General features: G+C 42.4%; 3 protein-coding genes across 7 annotated transcripts; 2 read left to right on the forward strand and 1 right to left on the reverse strand.

The window, feature by feature from the left end:
• Positions 1-512: 512 nt before the first annotated feature.
• Positions 513-23,616, forward strand: LOC6726631. Of its 4 annotated transcripts, XM_016174287.3 has the most exons (8): positions 513-611; positions 692-915; positions 9,464-10,013; positions 10,180-10,650; positions 10,708-10,829; positions 22,105-22,222; positions 22,285-22,413; positions 22,944-23,616. In XM_016174287.3, exons 3-8 carry the CDS (start codon positions 9,525-9,527, stop codon positions 23,403-23,405), a joined length of 1,791 nt encoding a protein of 596 aa, XP_016040356.1. In that variant the 5' UTR covers positions 513-611; positions 692-915; positions 9,464-9,524; the 3' UTR covers positions 23,406-23,616. The 4 variants fall into 4 exon arrangements, with proteins under 4 accessions (XP_016040356.1, XP_039154063.1, XP_016040357.1 ...); XM_039298129.2 differs by lacking the exons at positions 513-611; positions 692-915; positions 9,464-10,013; positions 10,180-10,650; positions 10,708-10,829 and adding an exon at positions 21,821-21,845; XM_016174288.3 differs by lacking the exons at positions 513-611; positions 692-915; positions 9,464-10,013; positions 10,180-10,650; positions 10,708-10,829 and adding an exon at positions 21,866-21,940.
• On the forward strand, positions 11,753-15,500 carry LOC6726629 (ribosomal protein S6 kinase 2 beta). The gene is made up of 2 exons (XM_002107542.4): positions 11,753-13,900; positions 14,261-15,500. Exons 1-2 carry the CDS (start codon positions 11,755-11,757, stop codon positions 14,842-14,844), a joined length of 2,730 nt encoding a protein of 909 aa, XP_002107578.1. The 5' UTR covers positions 11,753-11,754; the 3' UTR covers positions 14,845-15,500.
• On the reverse strand, positions 17,940-21,791 carry LOC6726630 (protein phosphatase 1H). Of its 2 annotated transcripts, none has more exons than XM_016172267.3 (3): positions 21,104-21,791; positions 18,675-20,140; positions 17,940-18,445 (listed from the first exon to the last, which is right to left on the reverse strand). In XM_016172267.3, exons 1-3 carry the CDS (start codon positions 21,457-21,459, stop codon positions 18,354-18,356), a joined length of 1,914 nt encoding a protein of 637 aa, XP_016040358.1. In that variant the 5' UTR covers positions 21,460-21,791; the 3' UTR covers positions 17,940-18,353. The 2 variants fall into 2 exon arrangements, with proteins under 2 accessions (XP_016040358.1, XP_002107579.1); XM_002107543.4 differs by having other exon boundaries at positions 17,940-18,448; positions 21,104-21,790.
• Positions 23,617-23,778: the final 162 nt, after the last annotated feature.

Below are 23,778 nucleotides of genomic sequence, written 5' to 3' on the forward strand. Positions count from 1 at the left end.
CACTCTCAATTTTGTTTGCCTGTCGTAGCATGCCGGCGTGACGTCAGCAAATTGTTCCTTTTGTCTGCAGCTGCAGTTAAAGAGCAGATTGAAATTGAAATTGATTATAATTGAACGACGGTCACCAGGTTGAATATGCTGGCAGAAAGATCAATATTCGAAAGTTCGTTGTTGCTGCTGCGCCTGCGTACACTCATTACCGTTTGTTGTTGCATGTCGGTACTTCTTTAAACGAAGATTTACGCTAACAGTGATGCCGGTGGTAATTTTTAGGTTCTCCAGCCAAATCGGGCTATGCAAGAAATTCAACACTAATGCTACGGAGGTCTTCGGTGCATACGGTACGTATGCACAACAAATGTAGCTACTACTACTTTTGGGGCCTCCATCACCGGCAGCGGCTGCAACAACAGTATGGTGGCATACCAAAAGTCAAAGCTCCGCTTTGCCAGCTTTTCGAGCAGCGACTGCGACTGAGAAATGCGGCGGTTGAAAGCGCGCGAAGCGATAAACTTGGTTTCAGTTGGAAACGATCACGCCGCCGAGAAACACGTAGGCGCATGCTCGGTGTCTTGCGCTCTTCGTCTGCTTTCGTCTGTCTTTGAGTAACGGTACCGTGTGTGAATCGCCGATTAACCGATCGCTTTATTGCCTGCTTCGATATTTTATCGCCGCATGTATTTTTTTGCAGTTGTGTGTTGAAGTGAAATGGAATTTGTTGAATTTTAATTGCACGCAGCACGCTGCCGGCGAAAACAACAGCAAAATTAGCGGACTGATTTCATTCAACCTGAGATAAAGCAACAATAATAGCGCATAACACATCGCAAAGGCGCAGCAGGAGAAAATAGCTGATAAATAGACAATAATAAATAAATAATACACACAAAGGCCAGGGACGTCGCTTCAATTATAGTAAGTTTGCACAGAGAAACTTAAAATAGAAGAGTGGCGAATGGCTTGAAAACACTGCTTGAAAAACAGGAGAGGGTTCAAAAAAATCCGCAGACAACTTGGCACAGATATAGTCTCTGGAGCAGTGAAGAAATCACACAAAATCAACCGACGGCCCAGAGTAAATTATTCACATAAACATATTCTTTGAAATCTGGAGATGGTTTAAATGGAAGATGTCTAATTTGTGTTAACAATATCAACAGTTTTTTGAAATGCTAATCTTCGGCAAAGAGTATTTTGGCAAATTGACTTACGTAAGGGAGATAAGCAAGGGTTACGTAAGCTTTCGATTCTACATACTGTAATTCTAGGAATTTAAAGGTTGCCTTTGAATACATATTTGCTAAGCGCAACCTTTTCCTAAATTTTTGAGATGTTTTCGCATTCCAATAGGTCTAAAACGAACCGCTGACCAGCGCACATTAAGTGTTTGGAAGTCTCGAGACAAAGTCATTAAAAGAAAGACCTAACAAGCTTCCGCACTAAGGTTGGCTACTTATTGCCCCTGTACCCAGCAAACCCGCAAAAACGCCTCATAAATACTTTATATTCCGCGGAGTAAATCCTCTTAGGAATTGTTTTATGCGGGCTGACCAGCAACCAAAATAATAAGTACCAAAGAGCCAAGGCAATTGACAAGACTCTAGCACTTGTTTTAAAAATTTCGTCGTCGATTGCGGCGGACGGGGTCGCAATGGCTTTTGGCAGTTACGAAACGATGTTAAAGGCTAGTATTAAAGTAAGGCAGTTTGTAAGTCACAATGGAATGGAATAATTGATTAACCCGCAAATGACGAGTGCGATCATTTTGAAGGGATTTGGCTGATTAACGGGTATCTGTCAGTCGGGAAAGTCGACAATAGAATTCTCTCTTTTCTCTTATATTTACATCCTCTCTAAATGTTAGAAGTTAAAGTCAAACGTTCAGAGGACCGATGTTAGTAATCTAAGAAAGTAACAGACTGCCCTTAAAGTCACAATTGAAAATTCATATGCATATACCATATAATATGGCAATAATTGCCATATCAATCGACGGTAATGCCAGTGTTCGTCTCGTATCGTATCTTCGAACCCGATAGAGTCGGTTTCGAAAAAGGGTCTTAAAACTCGCTTTTGCACTTACGCTACACGCTGCATAATGGCTTGGTTCATTTATGGACACTCATATGGAGGTGTACTCTTAGTTTCATAATCCGTCGGGACGACTACACGCACCCCCACCACCACTCCACTCCATTCTCCGCCCTCAGCACGCGTACTTATGCGATAATTGCAGGAAATGCAGTGCACACCACACCACACCCCAAATGTTGCATGCAGCGAAAGTTTTTCCTTGAAATGCGCATATTATAAATAATATTAAATACGAAACGAAACGAGAAAATTGCAAAGAGGCCAAAAAAGCCGCGCTGCCCACTGGCTAATTGAAAGTGAAAGGGGGAACCAGACGCACAGTGCACAGGCAGAAAATGTGTAGAGCGTCTTATATGTCAACTACTTACATATTATTGAACTGGGACACGCTATCGTTTTATTCAGCAAAAACAAAACGTATTAGTGCTGAAATTATATAGAGTTATCGCAATAAAAAATGGCATTTCTCAAGTACTATAATAGTACTATATCATATATATTGCTGTACCTTTCTTAAATCCGTATAGCAGTTCACCATTTTTGCACTATTTCGTTGAAACCTCCAACCTTGGAAAATCGACAGTTCCATCGAATGATTTGCCTGGCCCGCCAATTCATTTCCTCGCGATCGGGCAAGAGTTTGGTTTCGTTTCGATTCATTTTGATAGCCGACGAGATATGTATGTCTGGTGTTTTGTGCCTCTTTTTGGAATTTCATAAGCTCGGCCATAAATTGGCCAGTTATCTAGTTAACCAGTTGGCCTGTTGGCCATCCGCTATTAGCCGCGTGCGTTGCACTCGTTTTCGAGTGTTCGTGGCAAGTGCGTAAGTCACTTTGCAGCCAGTAGCCCCTTTCCGCAGACACGCCGCTTGATCTCTTTCCGTTCGTGCCATTATTTTCGTATGAAGTCATTTCAAATGTTAATTCCAGCGGCGGCAAACGGCGACGACCTTGCCGAGATCGGGCAATGAGACTGTGAATGCGAATTCGATTGCGTGCAACAATTGTTTTTCAAACCAGATTAGGCAGGCACGTCGCGAGCTAACCAAATGCGATATGTGCAATATATTGTGATAGGCCTGGCCAAGTATACACCCAAAGTCGGAGTCTTTCGGGTTGACTGCCGGTGCACCTGACACCGCTAATAAGCCCCAATACAAACGGCAGCCAATGGTGGGTTTCTGGCAAGTTCGGGAATCAAGTTGACTTAACAGTCTTATTTTCCACATTTTTCAACTATTAAAAACCTTAACACACAGGACATACAGTCAGGTGTAACAGTCAGTGTTATTGATGAGAGTAACTTTCTCTTCGCAATTGTTTAAATGAGCAGGAATAAGGCTATCAAACAAATGCTGGGATTGCAGAGCCGATGCTTACGCTAAAAATTAGACAGTTGTAAAAGAAAAGAAAATATAGGTAATTAAATATAGATGTACCATTTACATCATATTAAGCATTATTAGTTAATGATCAATGAGGATATCAAGGTCGCCTCGGTAACACTGATCTCTGTAATTAAATAGATATCTTCTTTACATATGTAACATGACAAGCTTTCATCATTACGCAAATTGCAAATTAATTGTCCACAAAAACTAAATTTAAGCTTAAGGGCAAAAATGTGTAAAAGATCCTATCAAACGTCCGAAGCCCGAAATCTTAAAACAGTGAAACTCCACTGTTGTCGTTAATGATGTTATATCCACTTTTTGAAGCGTTTAAGGAAACCCAAACCAATTACGAATACCTTAAAAAATTGTTAATTGTGCGGAGCTGGCGCTAGATCAATATAAATCTCCAATTAGTAGACAAAGTAATAATTTCGGACGGATTATTTTTTATTTAGCTTTTAATCATATACAAAACAAAACAAACAAACAACACACACTTTTTTGTGATTGGGCTGAACTCCCCTTGAAATACGCCCAAAAACATCAAACATAAAATATTAAGTACGCGCAAAGCTGCCATTGCCCACAATTAACAGTCAGGTACTACATTCCATAGAGAAACAAACAAAAACGAAGACAAACGATGCATTGCAGGCTAACCACAATTTTGAAGGCTGCTCTTAACACATTGTTGGCCAACATCCGAATCTAAATGAGAAGAAAACAAAGCCCAATAGCTTAACAATGCAAAATTGTCATTTGGCCAGCGACTGTCAGACCGTGTGACTTAAATACTTTGACATTTGAACCTTTGTCTGCAATTTAAATGCAGCCCATGTGTGGGTTAACCCCCTCTTGCCCATTGACTAGCAATCAGACTTCGCTCGAAGTTGCAACCATCATCAGCATGATCATAATTATTCTCATTCCAATTCATTTGACTGTCCGAATTCCTGCATAAAATTAACTCCCGCTCATGTCAGGACAGACAAATACCACAGAGTGGCGGACTGGCGGGTTAAGTGTGGCGTGGTGGTGGTTTGTTAAGAGACCTCAGGCGGAGAGTTTGAGCTGCATGCATAAGAGATACTTGCATTCCAGGTCTAACAGTGGGCCAACTGCCAACTGCGATGAACTGGAGGGCAATAGATATAAAGATAAAGATATTGTAATCAAATTGCATACTTTTAAAGTGCAAATTAAGGAACGCATTTTTTGTTTTGAAAATCAAAAGGTTTGATTTGATCTTTTATTTAATTCATCTCACTTTCGTATGTTCCCTTAAGTTATGAGCAGAACGTGCTGGTTCAATTTTCATGCTTCTAGCGATACCACAGATTGTGCACACAATTGCCCCTAGCAAACGAAAGACTTAGGCAACGAACTTGTTAGAGTCGTATATACTCCCGACGCTGTTGTTCTTGATCTTATTAGCAAATTGAGCGCAATTTAGTCATACAGTTGTCAAGCGATTTGATTGTCGTCTCCCACTCCGTTTTAAAATAGTTGCTTCACTTGCTCTACCAACGGATTGTTCTTAAGATTGTTTTCCTCGATTCTTGTCTTTTGATGACGATAGTAATTACAATGATGTTGGTGATGCAACACACAGCAACTCAGGTGTTGCAAGTTGATGCTGCAGTGTCGCATTTCACAGTTATTTGTTATTGTTACACGTGCTCTTTTGATATTTTAATTCGCCTTGTCGCTCGTCTGCCACGGCAGGCGGCGTTTTAATTACCTAAGGCAACGGCGACGCAAACATGCATCACATCTAATCATATAATTTCAGCCACATACCAGCAACGAGCCACGATTGCGTGGGTAGCAGGAAGCTCCGTCATCTGCAACTGCATCTCGTGTCTTGACTTTGTCTATATTTGGCATGAGTCAGGCAGTCAATCAGTCAGTCAGTCAATGTTGTGGGAATTTTCACATACGCGAAACGCTTGTTTTTTCTGTTTATTTTAACAGGTGTCTTTTGTATTAAATTTTTTTTTCGTCCAGCCCATTGATGATGGCTTGCTTGAAAGGAGTTTTGCAAAGGAACCTTCGATGGCGAAATAAACCAAGAATTTACCTGTGCTTATTTCATATTTCCCAGCAAAAAAAATGTCTTAAAGTGCATTAGAAATATGTAAAATCAAGGCATTCTGTGTGCAAACACAGTTTCAAAGTTGCTTGTGAAATCCACGTTCGCTTCCAAAATCTAAAAACTTCCACCTGCACTTAAAACTATCTGTGAGCAGCCGCAGCTGCTTGAAGTGACTACAGTGGAAAAGGTGGTATGTTTGGGACTTAAGTAACGTTTGATATTCCAAATTAAAACTATAATTAATTTTTGAATAACAAAGTTGTTTGATTTAGTCGTGGCTAAAATTGAATATTCATTTAGTGAGTTAATTATACATAAGTATATAAGCCATAGTATTTAGTCTCTAAGATTAAACATTAATTGTACAATGTAACTAAAGTCTTTAGCTTGTTTTGTGTTATACGATCCGTGCGATTAGAGCTATGTGAACAGGGAGAATTGTCTACAACGTTTTCCAAGTTAGGAATCAGGTGGGTTGCAAAGAACTCCCCGATCCGAATCTTTACCGTCCCACTACGATTGTGCACTCCTCCTCAGCGTTTTCCTCAATGCAAAATTTAAACAAGAGAGAATGCTATAGTCGAGGTCCCCGACTAGCAGATACCCATTTCTCAGCTAGTCCAAGTGGGACCGAAAATTTTCAACATTTTTCAGGAATATCGGCAGAAAGGTGTGGGTAGTATTTATGGGTCAGAGTTTGATTTAATCCAAAAAAATTAAATTATTTCTCAAAAGTGAGGGCGCGGCAGTTTTGGGCAGCTCGTGGCCGTTTATATGGTCGGAAACGCTTCCTTCTGCCTGGTTACATACTTTTCGACGAATTTAGTATACCCTCTTACTCTACGAGTAACGGGTATAACGACGAGGAGCGCCGCGCAAACATTCCATATTTGGCTACAGCTGTCATAACTTTAATCAAATTTGCAAAGTTTGAATTTCGTTTACGTTTCGATATGTGAATAATTAGGAAACCCAATTCATTTCCTCATTGGCTGGCATGCAATCAATTGTTTCGAAAAGTTATTTCTATTTGGTTCCGCTGGAAAGGCAACGCCAATAATGTGAGGAAATCCTCCATCCAAGCTGACTCCCATTAAAAAATAGTTGGGCGAAAATTGGTGTATGTCAAATCAATTGGCCACCAAAATTATGGCCAACATGGGAAGCCGGCCAGTGAAAGTGTTGATATGTTTACACGTGAATACAGGTATAAATGTATATATACATACATATATACATCTGCAGACGGCGTAGCTGACCGCAGCAGTGAGTTTTTCTGCTGCCAAGCCGGTGCAATTTTGCTTTCAGGAAAACCTATCGACATCTCACTTCCCCTCACGCCATCGTGGTCATCAACAAGCCACCATCTCCTTTCTTTCTTTTGTTTTCAAAATTCGGTTGCACTTGCCCTTTTTGGCCAAAAAGAGCTGAAAAATATACGTTTAGAAACAAAACAAATAACTTGCACATTTTGCAAACCTGCTCGCTTACACCACAAAAAAATTGAAAATTTCCTTAGTTCTCTATACATGTGGTGCTTGAAGCTGTAACAGCTATCATTTAATTTTCTTAAGATTTACATACATTCTATATACTTGCTTTTGTGCAATTTCGAGTTCAGAAAAGTTTTTCTTGACTAACTATGCTACATTTGAACATCTGCCACCCCTTCTCAATTAGAGAAACTGTAATTGCAATTACGCTTGTTAAAGTCCCACTGTTTATCTTAATCTCTTTCTTATTTTTGGTTATTTGCTGTGCTGATTTATCGGCAAATTTGGATTTCTTGCATTATATTTTGGTGTTTCTGTCGCGGTTTTCTTGGCTTAGCGCTTGGGCGATTTTCGAGTGCAGCAACAGCTGCTGTTTGGCAACAGGCCACTAAGTATTGCAGCATTAAAAGCAGTAACCAATTTCTTTGATTTTACGATCCTATTTCGCTATACTTTCTCCTAATTATTCATCCCAGATATTTTCACACATTTTATGCTTTCGCAATATACTTTGCCACATTTGTATTTTCTCAACAGAAGAACATTAATTTTTGATTTTACGAAAAAGTGTTTCTCAATACGACCTTTTCAGTGCAACAATTGGTTTTAAAAACACTTGGCAGCACTTGCTAGTGTGGGAAAGGCTTCTGGTGTATTTGCGCTTGAAAAATGGAAAACAGCCCATTGAAATGAAAGGCAAGAGGGGAATGACTGGCTGGTCGAAACCAAATCGAAGGCAGTCGGGTAAATGTTCCAGTGCTAACTGAAAAGTGAGCCGTACACGTATGGCGGTGTGTGTTTGGCCAATTACGCCTAATTGCTGCCAAGGCGACAACAGTGAAAATGAAAAGTGCCACAAATGAACAGCCGGACTTGGGACAGTGGAAAGCTTTGCCGTCGACGACGCAAGTGAGGAAAATCGGTGGAAAACGGGGGAAAAAGTCTGCTTACTCACTGCAAGTGGCAAAATGTCAACAGCAAACAGAGAAATACCAAATAAATATGAACTTTCATGGCCTCACAGCACATCTTTGTGCTTTTTTATTGCTCTCAGTTCATTTTTCTAAGCGGAGGTGGAATCAATAAGAATTCAGGTCTGGCTCCAGCGTCTCTTTCATTAAAATAGCATTTAAATATAATCATTTTTTAACTGTCTCTGAATCGGAAGAGTTTTGTTATAAGGGCGTTATCATTTTTGATATTAAGGGCGTACTTAGCTCGATATCTATGTATTTTATTGAGAGGCTGAAGAGCAAGCATTTATGTTCATTCTTTGATGCTCGGGTTGGGTAACTTCTGGATAGCTTTGGTTAAAATGTATTTTACTTTACTCCCTCTATCTCTGGGAATTTTTTTTCGAATTAACGATCACTATTTTGAGGGCTGTACTTGCGCCACTCCCCTAGTAGGCAATCGATTTGCCAGTTGCACCAAACAATTTGCCATATCAGATGCCATTTAAGTGGTTTGCCTCCAAACGACTATTTACACCTCATAGATTTTATTTGTATAAGAATTCAAGTCCTTTTATCAACAATTATTTAGAAAACACCAACATGAAAACAAATATTTTAACATAATTTTTACAAATTCATATTTAAAGATAAAACATATTAAAGTAAAGTTGTTTAAAGGTTTTAATTATTCAAATCTTCATGTTTTTGTATTATATCATAACTAAAGAACAATATAGACATACATTTTTATGGGGAAATACTTTCGATTTCAGTTTGCGTTCGGTTTCAGTTTCAGTTTTGGCTCTGTTTAATTGCCAACAAAATGATAACCGGTTCGCAGAAGCCAAGCAAAATGACGAGCGACAAGCGCAGGCAAATGTCAAGGTTTTCCAAGGCAGAATACTGGCATTGCCAGCCGGTTGACACACGATGAGTGTGGATTGGATCGGATTCTGAGCAGGCTCAATAAGTGGATTAATATTGGCGGAGAACAGGCGATTATTGCAGCAATCATGCGTCAAAAGCGCGAATGAACACATCAATGATTGATCAGATCAAATGATTGATGAATGGCAAAAGCCAATCGATCGGCGGATAAGTAAGCGATAATCACGCGCCTTCCGAAAGTGTGCGCGACAAACAAAAGACTCTGGCAACGAACCTGCTATTCCGCGAGGTGCTCGCTGTCGAGTCGCTAATTCATAGGCCATGGCGAATATTCACCTTGCTACAATCGACAGAATCTAAAAAACGGAATAAAAATTAAAGGGTTATGAAAGCTGGAATTTGATAGACTATAAAAATAAGCTTTTCTACTATTATTCTTCAAATATGAAAATACCAAACGACTTGTCTTTAAATATTAAAAGCCATAATAAATTTTATTTTCACGTAGTTTGTAATATTTAACTGTTCTCTTCTGCCTGCAGCTTGTCAATGAATCAGTGAAATCACCGATCATATCCCAATCATCTCAGCCAATAAGCAGAAATGACAGAGACCAGTAATCAGCAGCCTGGCATCGGAGATTTCAGTGGCCGCCACTCGGCATCGCCGGCCCGCACCATTGATTCGCATGATTCCACCACCGGCAGCATGGATACCATTGTGGATCGCAGCGTGAATCGTGAGGAGCTCCATCAGGTGGTGACCACAATCGAACAAAGCACGAATACCACGAACTTGGCGGGATCAGGAGGTAGCCTGACCAACTCGCAACTCGGCATGCTTGAAAGGGATGAGAATCGGAAACAGCAGGAGGACCAGGAGCAGGCGCGCCAGGATGCCCAAAGTCACATCTATTCGAGTCCTGTCTACGATGAGAAGCCGCCGCCGGTGAAACTTCTATCCGCCGCCTTAGACTTGGATGCCCAAAAATCCCAGGCAAACAATGATGACGATAATAAGCCCAATCTTATTTCGCACCAAGAGTTCAAACAACAGCTGGAGGAAGCTATGGCTTCGCGTCACCCAAACCAGGTAGGTCCAACAATGCAAAAAGTCAACCAAACGTAATCAATTTGTATCAGTGAATAGTTATTAGTTTGAATCACCTAATAGGGCTAGAGAATCTTTAATTGTCCATGCTCTCATTAATCCTCATACAATAGAATATTGTAGCAAACACATTGTTTCTTCTGTGCAGGCGAATGGCGCTAAGAGTGGGGCCAACACTTTGGACTCCAGGATCAGCCGTAAACAGCGCTGTCCGCCGGAATTTATTAAGTACAAGGAGGGTAGCGAGGGCGGAGGCAGTGGCTCATCGCTTTCCTCGAAAGATCGGCGCAAGCGCAAGGCGAGCAATGAATGCTGCTCGGCATTTCCACTGCAAATAGTGTTGGGCACTCTCCAGTTGCTCCTGGCCATATCGCTGGTGGCCCTGGGATCCCTTCTAATCGTCAGAGAGGCAGCGCTCTCCCTGGCGGGATGCGGCATCTGGGCAGGACTGATAGCAGCCGTTACGGGCTCCCTTGGAGTGGTGAGCATGCGGAAAACCCAGACAGCGTTTTTGGCCCTCAGCTTGGTCTGCATCGCCAGCAGCACCCTGGCTCTGGCTATTTCCGGCGTGGGATTGTCAAGGGATCTCAACCGGATGGCGGAGCAAAAGGGCGAACAGGTACAGCCGGGCTCTTTGCATTAAGTCATGTTTTCTTAATGGTTTCATCCATTCTAGATCCACTTGATCGATACCAACAGCGAGGTTTCCGCTGCCTGCGGCCTAATTTTTGCCCTGTTTCTTCATTTTGTGGTCAGTATTGTATCCGTCTATCGTTGCGCCCTTCAGATTTGCACCAAGTAAGTAAGCTTGTTCCTTATTCTTACAATGAAAAGTGGTTGTTGTCCATTTTTGAAGCAATAATAATGCTGAATCTATGAGCACAGTTTTTTTTATTGTTTTTAAAAGCGCTTATGCGTTATCCATTAGTTTTTTACCATTTGAATTTTGAATGGTGCGGCTAATATCAGTTGCAAGTCTGCAAAACTGTTGCATTTATGTAGCAAAGTTTCCGAAAATCAATATAAAAGGCATATAGGAATTTATAATAACGGTTTTAGACCATTTACACAAGATGTCTTATTTCATGACATGAGTAATGAGTTGGTATTTTTTCGCGTTTGGTATGTTTGCTGGACACGGTCACACGGTCCAAAACATTCTTAAATAAAACTATATTTAAACGTTTTATTTTTAATAATTGAGTTATAAAGACTTTTAAATCCGAAAAAATGTATTAAAGTGTAAACAAAAACTTGGTAAATACGCACTGTAAAAACATCGGCAGCGAAAAGTAAATCGATGTGTTCGGATAACTGAAACTATCGATGTAATCGATGGTAACATCGATTTTTTTGCAGCTCTAAAAAAATTTTATTGTTAATGTGTAAATAATAGTGATAAGAAGCAACACAGCTGTGCGGATTGCGAAGCGGATAGTAAAGCAGACGGCGTTCGAAACGAGGGCGCATTAGGAAAGCGCTGCTTGTTGGTCGTGAGGGCAGCACGGAAACCAGAGAAATCCGGAGAAGCAACAGCGCAGTCGACAGCGACGCCCACGCAGCGGAAGTGATAAAAAAGAAAAGTGAAATCGGAAGCAGGGTGAGTTCGGCGGAGGAGTTGGAAACGCAGGTGCAACTCGGGCTCTAGCATTGTGCATCAGGATCTGGAAACGAAGGAACCGCTAGGAGCAGCTGCCTCACAACGCTAGCAGCCACCGAAGTCATGCCTCTGGCCGATTCCCAAAAGGATCTCCGCCAGCAGCCTCAGCAGCAGCAGCAGCATGTGTCCTCCACCAGCAGCAACAACAATGCGGAGCAGCAATGCAACAGCAGCGGATTGGGTCTGCAACTGCGCCAGCGCATGCAAATTACCTCGTCCGGCTGCAGCAGCCTGGCGGTCACGCCCATGGAGCACACGCCCACCGAGGACGATGAGAGTGGTGGAGGAAACAGCGGTGTCACCTCCTCGGTGACCACTGTGACATCATCGCAACGCCGCCAGCAGCTGCAACAGGTACAACAGCAATCTGCTTTGCAAGCGGCCCTTGAGCAGCATCACATCTCACCAACAGCAAACTTGGATTCCGCTAGGAAAAGGCCGACGCATCGAACCTTGTGCCCTCCGCCAGAACTTATGGAGCTGAGTGATTCCGAGTCCCAGGGAGGCGTAGAAACTGGCGGTATGAGAGAAGGGGCTACTGGGCGTAGTGCACCTGATTTAGAGGACACAGAGCCCCTAGATGAAACAGAAAACGAATTCGAGCTCAAGGAAGTCATCAAGGAGGGTCACGACAAGGCCGATCCTTCACAGTTCGAGCTCCTACGGGTTCTGGGCGAAGGTAGCTTTGGGAAGGTGTTTCTAGTGCGAAAGATCATAGGCAAAGATGCAGGAACACTCTATGCCATGAAGGTGCTCAAAAAGGCCACGCTAAAAGTAAAAGATCGCGTAAGGAGCACAAACGAACGAAAAATACTAGCGGACGTGGGGCATGCCTTCATCGTACGTCTTCACTATGCCTTCCAAACTCCCGGAAAACTGTACTTGATACTGGATTTTCTTCGTGGCGGTGATCTATTTACACGTCTGTCCAAAGAAGTAATGTTTACGGAAGAAGATGTCAAGTTCTATTTAGCGGAACTGGCGCTAGCTATGAATCACCTACACACGCTGGGCATTATCTACAGGGATCTGAAACCGGAAAATATTCTACTGGACGAGCATGGCCATATAGCCTTGACGGACTTCGGTCTATCCAAGCAGCCTTTGGATGGCTCAAAAACATATAGCTTTTGTGGAACCGTAGAATACATGGCGCCGGAGATCGTGAACCGAAAAGGACACGATTTTGCCGCTGATTGGTGGAGTTTCGGGGTGCTCATGTACGAAATGCTAACGGGGAATTTACCCTTTCACGGCCAAACCCGCCAGGAGACTATGAATCAGATCCTTAGAAGTAAGCTGGGCATGCCAGAGAATCTGTCGCCGGAAGCGCAATCCCTGCTCCGTGCTCTCTTCAAAAGGAACCCCCAGAATCGTTTGGGTGCGGGTGCTCAAGGAATTTTGGACATCAAGGCGCACTGCTTTTTCGCCACTATCGACTGGGTGAGATTAGAACGAAAGCAGGTGCGTCCGCCTTTTATACCGGCGGTTAGCCGTGACGATGCCTTTTACTTTGATGTGGAGTATACCTCAAAATCCCCCAGGGATTCGCCGGGTGGCCCGATCTCCGCATCTGCCCATGAAATCTTCCGCGGGTTCAGCTTTGTGGCTCCCGTCCTCCTGGAAGGTCAGTGTGCTTGCTCGAATAGCTGCTCCACCGGCGTCAGTCCCCTGCACAGTATAGCTCCTATTCCCGCTGCTCCAGTGGGAGCCCCTCGAACATTACCTGGTGTTCTTCCCGGAAACTTCCACGCGGAATATAATCTACTTCAAGAACTGGGACGAGGAACCTTTTCAGTTTGTCGGCTGTGCGAGCATCGCACCTCCAAGAAACATTACGCAGTAAAAGTAATCGAAAAGGCAGCTGTGGCCGCAGCATCCACATCCACTTCCGCCGATTGTTGGGAGGAGGTGGAGATTATGCTGAGGTACGGCAACCACCCAAATATCGTCACTCTGTACTCCGTTTACGAGGATGCGGGATCTGCATATCTTGTGATGGAGCTGCTAAAGGGTGGCGAGCTACTCGATCGGATACTGGCCGTCGGTCAGATGTGCGAGAGTGAGGCCGGCGCGGTGTTAAGGACAATTGCTTCTGCGGTAGCATATCTCCATGAACATGGCGTGGTCCATCGGGATCTTAAGCCCTCGAATATGATATATGCCAGCATGCGGCAAACTCCCGAGACCCTAAAGCTCTGTGATTTGGGTGAGTGCGGAGCGGAGCTAATTAAATATTTTAAGATAGCCTTGCAGTAAATTTTCCAGCTGTTGACAAACATGATTCAATTTAAAAGCTAAACTTTCGTAATTATTAATCCATTTTAGTATTATTTGTTTCTAAGTTATTTTGTTGTTTTCAATTTTAAAGGTTTCTTTTCTTCAAACAGAAGGTTTTTCCTTTTAAGATCTTATTTACTAATTCATAAGTCAAAGTTCCATCATATTGCAATTGAAATAATTTGAATATCATTTAGATTCAGAAAGCATTTATTTCTGCAAGGCTATATTTCTCTGTGCGCGTATATCTTCTTGGTAGACCACGAGTAACCTTCCGATTTCCGCTTAGGTTTCGCGAAGCAGCTGCGCGCGGACAACGGCCTCCTGATGACGCCCTGCTACACCGCCAATTTTGTGGCTCCCGAGGTTCTAAAGAGACAGGGCTATGACCTGGCTTGCGACATCTGGTCGCTCGGTGTGCTGCTTTACATCATGTTATCCGGCCGGACGCCTTTCGCTAGCACTCCAAATGATTCTCCGGACGTTATACTGAAGCGCATCGGATCGGGACAAATTGACTTCACAAGCAGTCGCTGGGCACTGATCAGTGTGCCGGCCAAAGAACTTTTGCGTCAGATGCTACACATAGTACCGGAGAATCGGCCGACGGCGGCGCAAATTCTTGAGCACGACTGGCTGCGGGAGCAATTCGCCGGCGGCGTACAGCTTACGGAGTATGCGGTGGCGCCCGGATCCCAACTTTCGCTGGGCGCCCAGCAGCAGCAGCAGAACCACATCTCCTTGGCCTTAAGAGGAGCTGTTGATGCCACTTTCCGGGCTATTGCCATACCCCAGGCGGCGAATGTGGGACCCGTAGAACTTTCCATGCTCGCCAAGAGGCGGGCCAAAGATCGAGCCAACCTGCACTCCTAATCCTGGGCGGCATCATGGTGTCCGCGGCGCGAGGCCAAGCGGCAGATAATCCGACTACTTTTCCGACTCTATAGTATTCTAATCCAACGCTGCTGTGCCATTCCGCGTCGTCTTGTCAAGGGCAATGCGCAGAAGCTTGGTTCACATTCACAAACGATGGGCAATCCTCGCCAACGCTGCCGCAGCGCCAAGCTGCGCGTGGTTTAGGTTTTGGGGGAATCGGCCTAACCTAAAGTATTTGACAAGTGTTAATTATTTAATTATTTATTTTATATGAAAGCATGCCAATATGCCAAGGCCATAAAGCACTGCAGGGCATCTATATACACATACATAACTATACAAATACGGATATACATCTATATATAGCTATTTATATAACGAATCCTAAAGCAAGGGCCTAGAGAGCGTGTGTGAATGTGGCACCAGGATCATCTCAGATGATTCCTGATGCCACATTATTTATCCCAAACTGGAAATTAAAGTTAAGCCTCTCGCACACACAAGTTTACAACATAAAACAAAATACATACATATTTTTAATTAAATTAATCGTAGCTAAATTTTTCAACATCACCGTGTTATTGTTGCTTAATTAAATTAATTAAAATGAAAAGAAAATTGAAAAAAGTATTAGCAAAACAAACAAAAAATAAGAATAAAAGCCTCAATCCTTTTATATAATAACAACTTTTGTCGCCAAACTATAAAGAAAGAACAAATAACCGTAAAAAACTGTAAAAAGATAATAAGTCTAAAAGAAACCGAAAATCATTTTACAATTATTACTTGGAATGTCAATTTGCACAATGAAATAAGAAACTAAGCAAAAGATAAACATAACTACCATATTATACAGAATGTGTACATAAAGCGGAAACTGTGCTTTTCGGGTTTATAAGGCAAAGGATATCAGAAAAGAGTATTTTATCAATAATTCCCTAAACAATAAAAATGCCAACGTTCTTTCTAACACTGCACAAGGGTGCATATTGTTATTTAATTGTAATTAAGAAACGTAAATCCTGCTAACTTGTCTTACAGTCGCGAAACGCACAGTTTAGTCGTAATAACGCCGGGGAAACAGTTGTGACAACATCAAATTGGGTTCCCATTTTCTTTGCTAACGTCTTCCAACAGAAATTATACCAAACAGGATACCTTTTTGCGGTGTAACCAGATATAGAAACTTCCGACTTACAATTGGATTATTAAGAACCGAAAACGCGATATGTTGTGTTGTTCCATCATACTCGTACTGAATTCCAGATCCAGATACAGAAAGGATAGCGTCGAATAAACGACTTGGGGTAATGCAAAATTCCATTTGTTTATGTTAGTTTCTCTAAAAACTGATCGTGCTGGTTGGGCAGCTTGTTTGGCTTCTCAAAGACAACGTAAATGTGATTCTTTGAGCAAAATTTACTCCATAGTATGCAATTCAAATTTTGTTGTATTTTTGCCAAGGAAAACTTTTTAAAATTATTCTAGAAGGAAATATACAAAATAGAATACAAGCAAAATGGGACAAAATTTAATAAATTATGTACAAGAGCCATGTGAATCGAAACCAATTCCTTAGAAGCCACTTGAAAAACAGAAATTTCTTATACGATTTCGGGGCTTGTTTGGCAGCATGTGTGTGCATAAGAGGGTGTATGTGTGTGCTTCCTGTATGTGTATGTGTGTGTGTGTGTGTGTGTGTGTGTGTGTGTGCGTGCTAAAGGATTATTGCGCTGTGCCACTACTGAACTTACTGCTACCAAAAACAAAACAATAACTTCATATACATATTTACACCACCTAGAAAAGGTTAGTAAAACTTAGAAATTTTTTAAAAAAGGATAACATCGCTTGAATAAAACTGTATTTTCGTGGTGTTATTGAGAGGGGTTGGAGGGGGAAAATGGTATGATTATCCTAAAGTTCATATATAATAATTAGCTAGCTGCGGATTGAAAACAATGTCTACACATTGACATATAAAATATTTAAGAAGGATCTTGAGATGAACATTTCGCCTAATAGTTGTCATGATAAACTTTTGCAAAATATATATATTTATACTTAATTACCTTGTTTTGCAATGACAACCAAATCGAAAGGATACGTTTCCCTGCTTCGCTTTTCAATAGACTCATACAGAAATTATAAAACGAATATGAGACAGGCAGAAAAGGGGTTTTAGTCCACGGGCTGATGAGAAATCTATTCCAGCGAAACTTCATGGTTGCCGCACAATTATTTGTTTAAAACTAATGTATACAAAAGTGGCATACTATGATAAAAACTGTAATCATTTATCAATTATTCCGAACGGTCTGTTACAAACATTTTCGGGTTGCACAAAAAGGACAGAGACAACAGATAGTTTTAGCACACAATACAGCTCTCGACTAAATTCCCCAAGAACATATATATCTTAATCATATATATGAATGCGTGAATATATTTTCTTAGTAGATTTTAACAACTTCCATACTATACATACATTCGAATGCTCGAATTCCGATATGAATCATTTAATTAATAAACATATTCAACTAAACCGATTCGAAATTATTGTAAAGTTGAATTTTTCAAACCAAACAGAAGGAACTTAATTGAAAAACAAATTAAAAATAAACAGTTCAAATTGTTTCTATCCAATTGGGATACCCATAATACATTTCTATTGTCTTGCCGTATAGGACAGCATTCATTATTTCGCTCGATTTTTATCTTTCAAGATCAAGATAGGGCTCTATCGAAAAGCGGTAGTGGATGCGTTTAGGAACACCCTTCGGCTGTTTATCTGCCTATGAAAAAATGCATTCATCCAAATTTCAACTTCAAATCAACATTAAACGTAAAAACATAACATTTTCAACTATTATTCAATACAATGCACTGGAATTTCGTTTCTACAGAATAGAACGTTTGCTGAACAAATAAAGATTTAAACATTTCTGGAGCCTACTGGATTGCAAAGAACGAAGGAATCCAAAAGTAATCTGTATTCGCATACAGCACAGTGTTAGCGACATTTAAGAGGAAGTCAAGCCTTTCTTATCGCTTGTGTTTCTTATCAGTTATCCCAATAATTCTCTGGTCTGTTTCTAGTTAACAATATTTGTTGTTATATTTTATATTAATAGTTGGTTTATGTTATACGCAGCTTACATTACTTTTTGTTTTCGTTTGGAATCATAAGGTTTTTATTTGCGTTATTGAAAATATCGCCTCCGTTACTATTGGGCTTTGTTCATCTTTCAATCTTTTTGGATAAAATAAATACACTTCATTACCGCAAATTATTGTACAGCTTAATTAAGTCGACTTGCGTTTCTGTTTCGTTTTGGGGGCGTACATAAGCAAATTATGTAAACTTTGAATGTTTTGAATTCGTCCTCTCGTGTGGAGTGTAAAAAAAATATAGATGTGCCCGTTTCTGCCGCATCCGTATCCGTTTGAATATTGCTGTGTCTAATTACGACTAATGTATCGGCCTGGGTGGCATTACCTTCGTCCTAGTGCTTGCCTTTGCCCTTGCGACCCTTCTGCTGTCGCGTCGTGGACGCCTCTTTGTCCTTATCATTAACGTTCTCCTTTCTGGATTCAACTGCTGAAAAGTAAAATTTGGTTAGGCGTTGGTTTCATTTGGGGGGACATTTTTGATGTTTTAATATATAAATATTTAGTTAACGTTGGTTCTTCATAAACAAAACTTTTCCTTTAGGTTTTACAAAGACAATTTTCACGTAAGCAAAACAAGATTTTAATAGCGAGTAATATTAATAGTGAAGAAGGAGAACTATAGTTTATGGGTTAGCTTGGAAGTTTTTGCTCACCCGCTGAATCCGCGTTCTGAATGTGAACGTGCTCCAGAGAAGGGGTCAGCTCTACCACCAGGGTTTCTTCGAGAGTCCCGTCCACCCGCCTTGGAACTTCCGTTTGAATGTGAGATATCCTGGCCTCATGTACAACCACCTCGCCTTCCTCTTCCTCTTCAACCACGTGAGCTTCCTCGGCAAACACGCCATTGAGCACGTTGACCGCTTCCTGTGCCATATTGGCCTGGGCCTGGCGGCGACGATGTTCTAGATCTCGTTTGTAGTTTTGCGTCCACTCCACGTGTTCTTTGTAATACTGGCAAACCGGGATTACAATCACCGAGATGTCATCAACAGTGGCCGCAGCCTTGCTATCTGCGAGTCGCCAATGCCCGGAGTCGTTGATTTTGCCACGAGCACGGGCCACCAGCTCTTGGGCGACCATCGTGTAACGATGTTTCTCCGTTGGATATTTGGAGAGCGTCTGGAAGACGGTGCGTGAAACGGCATCATTTTCGGACACATCCCACAGGCCATCGGTGGCCATGACGAGCACGCCGTAGTCGCCATCCCGGTTGTCCTCATCCGGAATTGAAACCACCTGTGTCAGATCCCGCTGCCTGACATCGGGGTGAGGCGTGAGGAATGGTTTTATCTGAATACCTGTGTTGATGGCTAGCAGCTCGTGATCGCCAAAGCCGCGCGTGACCCCCAACGTACCCAGCAAGCGACTTCTTTTGCCCTCGCCATTGACCACCGGCATGCAGAGATCTTCCATGGTCAAAGTTTTGTATGTCCAGCCACGCATAGTGCCCTGTCGGCAGAGAATGCGCTGGCCCATGTCCTTGATGTGCGGCCGCTTTGCGTACTCCATGGCCACATAATGCTTCCCCATCAGGTGAGGCTTCAATCTGGCCACATTCAGCAGGCGTTCGCGCTCAGTTTCAGGCGTGTGATCCGCCGAGAACGGCACTGGATAACAACTAGCTTCTAAGGGATCCGGCTCAATCCCAGAGTCAGTATTTGCTTGTGGCCTCTCAGGAGCGGCACGCCGCTGGCAGAGCACAGCTCTGGAGTCGCCGGCATTGGCCACATACATCTTGCCATCGATAAACAATGACACGCAGGCGGTGCAACCCCCAGCATCTCGATAACGATCACTGTCCTGCGCTATTAACGAGTCCATGTTGAAGAAGGCACTCTCCAGCGCCCCGATGATTAGTTCGTCCTTAGTCACCCGGCGCTGGAAGTAAATGGGGTGCGGGAACGTGGGATTCAGCTTGTTGCGATCCCCGCCACTATTCGTGGCATCCGCATCCCGTGGCAGGAGGAGCTCCAGGCAGTCCACTAGCTTCTCGTGCAGGATGTGATGAAACTGATGCGAGGCGGCCAATGCGGCTCCATAACCGGCGTGTCCGTCGAAAATGCCGAAGTATGTGTACGGGAGATCTGGGTGTTTATGCTCCGGATCCGAAAGAACTTGCCTGGGTGTGGGAAAAAACACAAGGGCTTAATTACTTGGCCATTTATTAAACATTCGTGGAATTATAAGATTATGCCATGTGGTATAGAATATGATTTAACGAAGTTCTGCACATAATTGACTTTGCTACAAAATGTATATCATATCAACTTGCTGCTCCTTATTCCATATGCGTAACCTTATTGATTTTAAACACTTATAATATCCACTGGATACACTAATTCTAAGCACTATCTTCTACATGTGCAAACGATTATCTTATTTGGACCTAGGCGACATGTGTCACTCGCTTCTACGAAAACATTGAAAAACAAATACATCTATCTTGAAGAATAAACATACGAGTTCAGTTTTAGTGGCACAACCCTTGACAAATATCCACGACTTTCATTGTATATATGTACATATGTCATATACCATTCACAAAACAAGGCTTTTTATGTGAAGAACAAGAAAAATATACATTTCACCTGCGACCAACTTAAAAAGTAACTTTTAAATATGTAGAAAAAGAACGGAACGAAGTCGTATAAATAGACGGCAGATTAAGATTAAGACTCATTACTGACGCCATTACTGACAGATAATTTGAATGCAAGTATATACATTATATATATATACTTAGAAGGTGCTTGAGGTATGAAGGTGCTCTTATGCAAAAAGGACTAAGAACTCTAGGTTTACATATATGGGGTCTCTGCCTAATTCTTTACTTGATTAGGAAATCTTCATAGGTTTTGTATACTTCTTAATATATGCATACATAAGTGCAAATTGGAAATGGTTTGGACCGCAAAGCTTCATAGATGAAACTAAAATAACAAAGCAATATACATTGTACATAACGATAGCAAATGATACTCTATGTATGTGTGGGGGGTTTTCTGGTGGTGCAGAAACAAAATCCTAGTGAGATCAATAGAACAATGTGATAATCAATGGAACCATAGGCTGTCCCACTCACCGGCAGAAGGCACCCTGGTCCTCGTTCCACTCGGATTTTCCGGAATTGACGCATTCGGCGTATCCTGTGCCCCAGGGCAGCAGGTTGATGTCCCGCGGCACGATGATGGGCCGCACATTGTGGTCCGCCGAGGCGCGCAGCTCGTCCTGCGTGAGAAGCTGCAGAAAGGGCGGCCGGGCATAGGGGAACTTGTCCGGCATTGGCTGTCCGCCGGAAGCGGCGAACCGGAGTCGCTGGTGCGTTGAGTTGTGATGGTGACCGCTTCCAGCGCCAATAGCCCGCTCGCTGTTGCCCGGCAGGGGTGGCAAGTCGGGCGCTATGGCCGAAATAATACGCTCCTTAAAGTTGCTAAACATTTTGCTTTCTTGTCTCTCGCTCACTCCCGTACGCTACTTGTTTGCGCTCTCGCTCACTCCCACTGACGTGGCGAGCTTGCGTTGTTGTTGTTTCTCCTTCTTCCACCTGATTCCCTTCGATTTTCAAAATATTGGGCTTATACGCTATATGGGTTGATGGTTAATGTTAACGGGGACGTACGGTCTCCGATCAAGTGCACTGGGCTGTGGGAATAGCAGAGTTTTGATCGGCGACAACTTTTCGGACTTATGGTGTGTTTTTCTTACAAAGTACATCGATTAGCGCGCAGTGTGGCCGTGCACGCGAGATCTTAAAATACCAACGTTGTACAGTAAAAATACCAGAAACGGCAATGTAATCAAAATACGGTAATATTTTAAAAACGGTAAATGTTGCTTACATTTGTATATCCATTTTATATATAATAAAAAGGCTATAAATTGCAGTTTGATTTAGACGCAAAGAATATTTATCGTTTCGGTAGAACAATCCTTATAACTTAGAAAAATTAAAGAAATCAGGGTGTGCAATTTTAGCATGATTTCTCATATTTTGATTGACTACAAGTATTGCTAAATACCTTAATTAACTCTTATAACTCTTATAACTCTTATAAATTAATAAATTTCTTCACTTCATTGTAGGTCGGAACACAGTGAGCTTCGCGACGTGATTATCAAGTCGAATGCTTCGGGAATCGCTCTGGACCAGCAGAAGGTGGACCAGTACATCAAGGCGATGTCTCTGAATGGCAGTGAAAAGGTTGGCAAGATGCTGTTAAATGAAGTGTTGGACCTTCCCTAATACAGCTTTATTTCGTGCAGGTTAACACCGAGAAGCTAGCGGCCATGTGGATGTATGCCACCCAGATGGGAAACCTGCCTCCAACAGTCCGCAAACTGACGCCTCCATCGCGGCAGATCATGCTCATTCCCTCCACCGCCGGCACCGGGGTAAGCTGAATCCCAAGATTCCAAATCCAGCGAGTCAGAGGGTAATGGGGTATATTAGATTCTTTGAAGAGCATGGATCAGGAAGGACAGGCTTGTTGAAACCTATAAAGTAAATATGTTGGCAGTCTGCAGCTCTAGTCGAGCCGATGTTGCATGTTATGGTTATTTAACTGCGTAACAATAATTTGAATTTATTCAAACTGTCAGGCTTTTATATTTCTAGAAGCCATTACAGTCGAAAAAAGTAGATTTGACTACTGTTATGTAGCAGTTTGGACAAAGAATATTTTGTGGTTAGTACTTCAGCTCGTGTTTTGCTAGTTATATGTTTAATGCAAATATAAACCAAGCTCCGGCTGTTAAAACTGAATATTTCAAGCGCGTTTAAACCCGATTTGAAGTTTTTATCTAAGTTTCTTATCATTTACTACATAACAAGAAAATAAAAGTTTACTTTGAATAAAGCATTTTCAACAAACAAATTTTGCTTAAATTTTAAATTCAATTTTTGTTTGAATAATTATATTCAGATGGCACCACCACCGCCCACACGTTTGCCACCTCCGCCGCCGGGCGCCGCAGCTGGACTCCTGCTTCCCGTGCCTCCGCTGCCGCCGCAGTACCGTGGAATGACCCTTCCCTACATGCGAACCGGGCTCTACGCCCACCCGGCTAGCCTTAGCGAGACGTACCGGACGCACAAGAGCACAAAGTCGGCGGAGATCAATGGACAGCGAAGACGGCGGCGGGCGGGAAGGTCTGATGCCAGTCGTCGGCAGCGCCGCAAATCGGAAGCGGATGTCCTGGACGGTGCTCCCAATTTCCAGTATACGGGTCTAGATCGAGCCATAGCTGATAGCTTCTTAGCCAGGCAGGAACAGTCACAGGCGGGCAGTCACGTCGACTATTCATCGTCCGCCTCCTCGGACTTGTACGGCGGTCATAGGGCATCCTCCAAAACGAAGATCGTTTGCCGGGATGTGGTGATGTGACGGGAAAAGCATCCGTTTTATAGGACCCAGTTTCCCAGCCTTTTGTAAATATTTCCACGGAGCCACGACGAAATCCCATCTATGTGGGGCTTTGTCTGATAAATTACCCCTTTTATAGTCCTATCCATTACTCTATCAATGTACTTACATATGCGTTTAGCTCTTAAGACACATTAATATGAATCGAATAAAGATATATTAAACAAACGAATTCAATTATTCGAGAATTGAATTAACTGATTATAGCATAATAACAAAAGCAAATTTAATTTATATCTCGCTTATCGGAGGATTAGATTAGCATACAGATAACGATGTACTTAGTTAGGGATCCTGGCTAAGCTTTGACTGCACAGTCCCACTTACCTCCATA

The sequence above is a fragment of the Drosophila simulans genome, chromosome X (assembly GCF_016746395.2).
Source record: "Drosophila simulans strain w501 chromosome X, Prin_Dsim_3.1, whole genome shotgun sequence".
In the NCBI taxonomy this organism is placed as follows: domain Eukaryota; kingdom Metazoa; phylum Arthropoda; class Insecta; order Diptera; family Drosophilidae; genus Drosophila; species Drosophila simulans.

Excerpts from the sequence above, each read along its gene's own strand:
- LOC6726631 (XM_016174287.3), top strand. The coding sequence starts at position 9,525 with ATGACAGAGACCAGTAATCAGCAGCCTGGCATCGGAGATTTCAGTGGC. Across the intron at positions 10,014-10,179 it reads CTTCGCGTCACCCAAACCAG|GCGAATGGCGCTAAGAGTGG; the intron begins GTAGGTCCAACA and ends TCTTCTGTGCAG. Across the intron at positions 10,651-10,707 it reads CGGAGCAAAAGGGCGAACAG|ATCCACTTGATCGATACCAA; the intron begins GTACAGCCGGGC and ends CATCCATTCTAG.
- LOC6726629 (XM_002107542.4), top strand. The coding sequence starts at position 11,755 with ATGCCTCTGGCCGATTCCCAAAAGGATCTCCGCCAGCAGCCTCAGCAG. Across the intron at positions 13,901-14,260 it reads CCTAAAGCTCTGTGATTTGG|GTTTCGCGAAGCAGCTGCGC; the intron begins GTGAGTGCGGAG and ends ATTTCCGCTTAG.
- LOC6726630 (XM_002107543.4), bottom strand. The coding sequence starts at position 21,459 with ATGTTTAGCAACTTTAAGGAGCGTATTATTTCGGCCATAGCGCCCGAC. Across the intron at positions 20,141-21,103 it reads GACCAGGGTGCCTTCTGCCG|GCAAGTTCTTTCGGATCCGG; the intron begins GTGAGTGGGACA and ends TCCCACACCCAG. Across the intron at positions 18,449-18,674 it reads TCAGAACGCGGATTCAGCGG|CAGTTGAATCCAGAAAGGAG; the intron begins GTGAGCAAAAAC and ends TTTACTTTTCAG.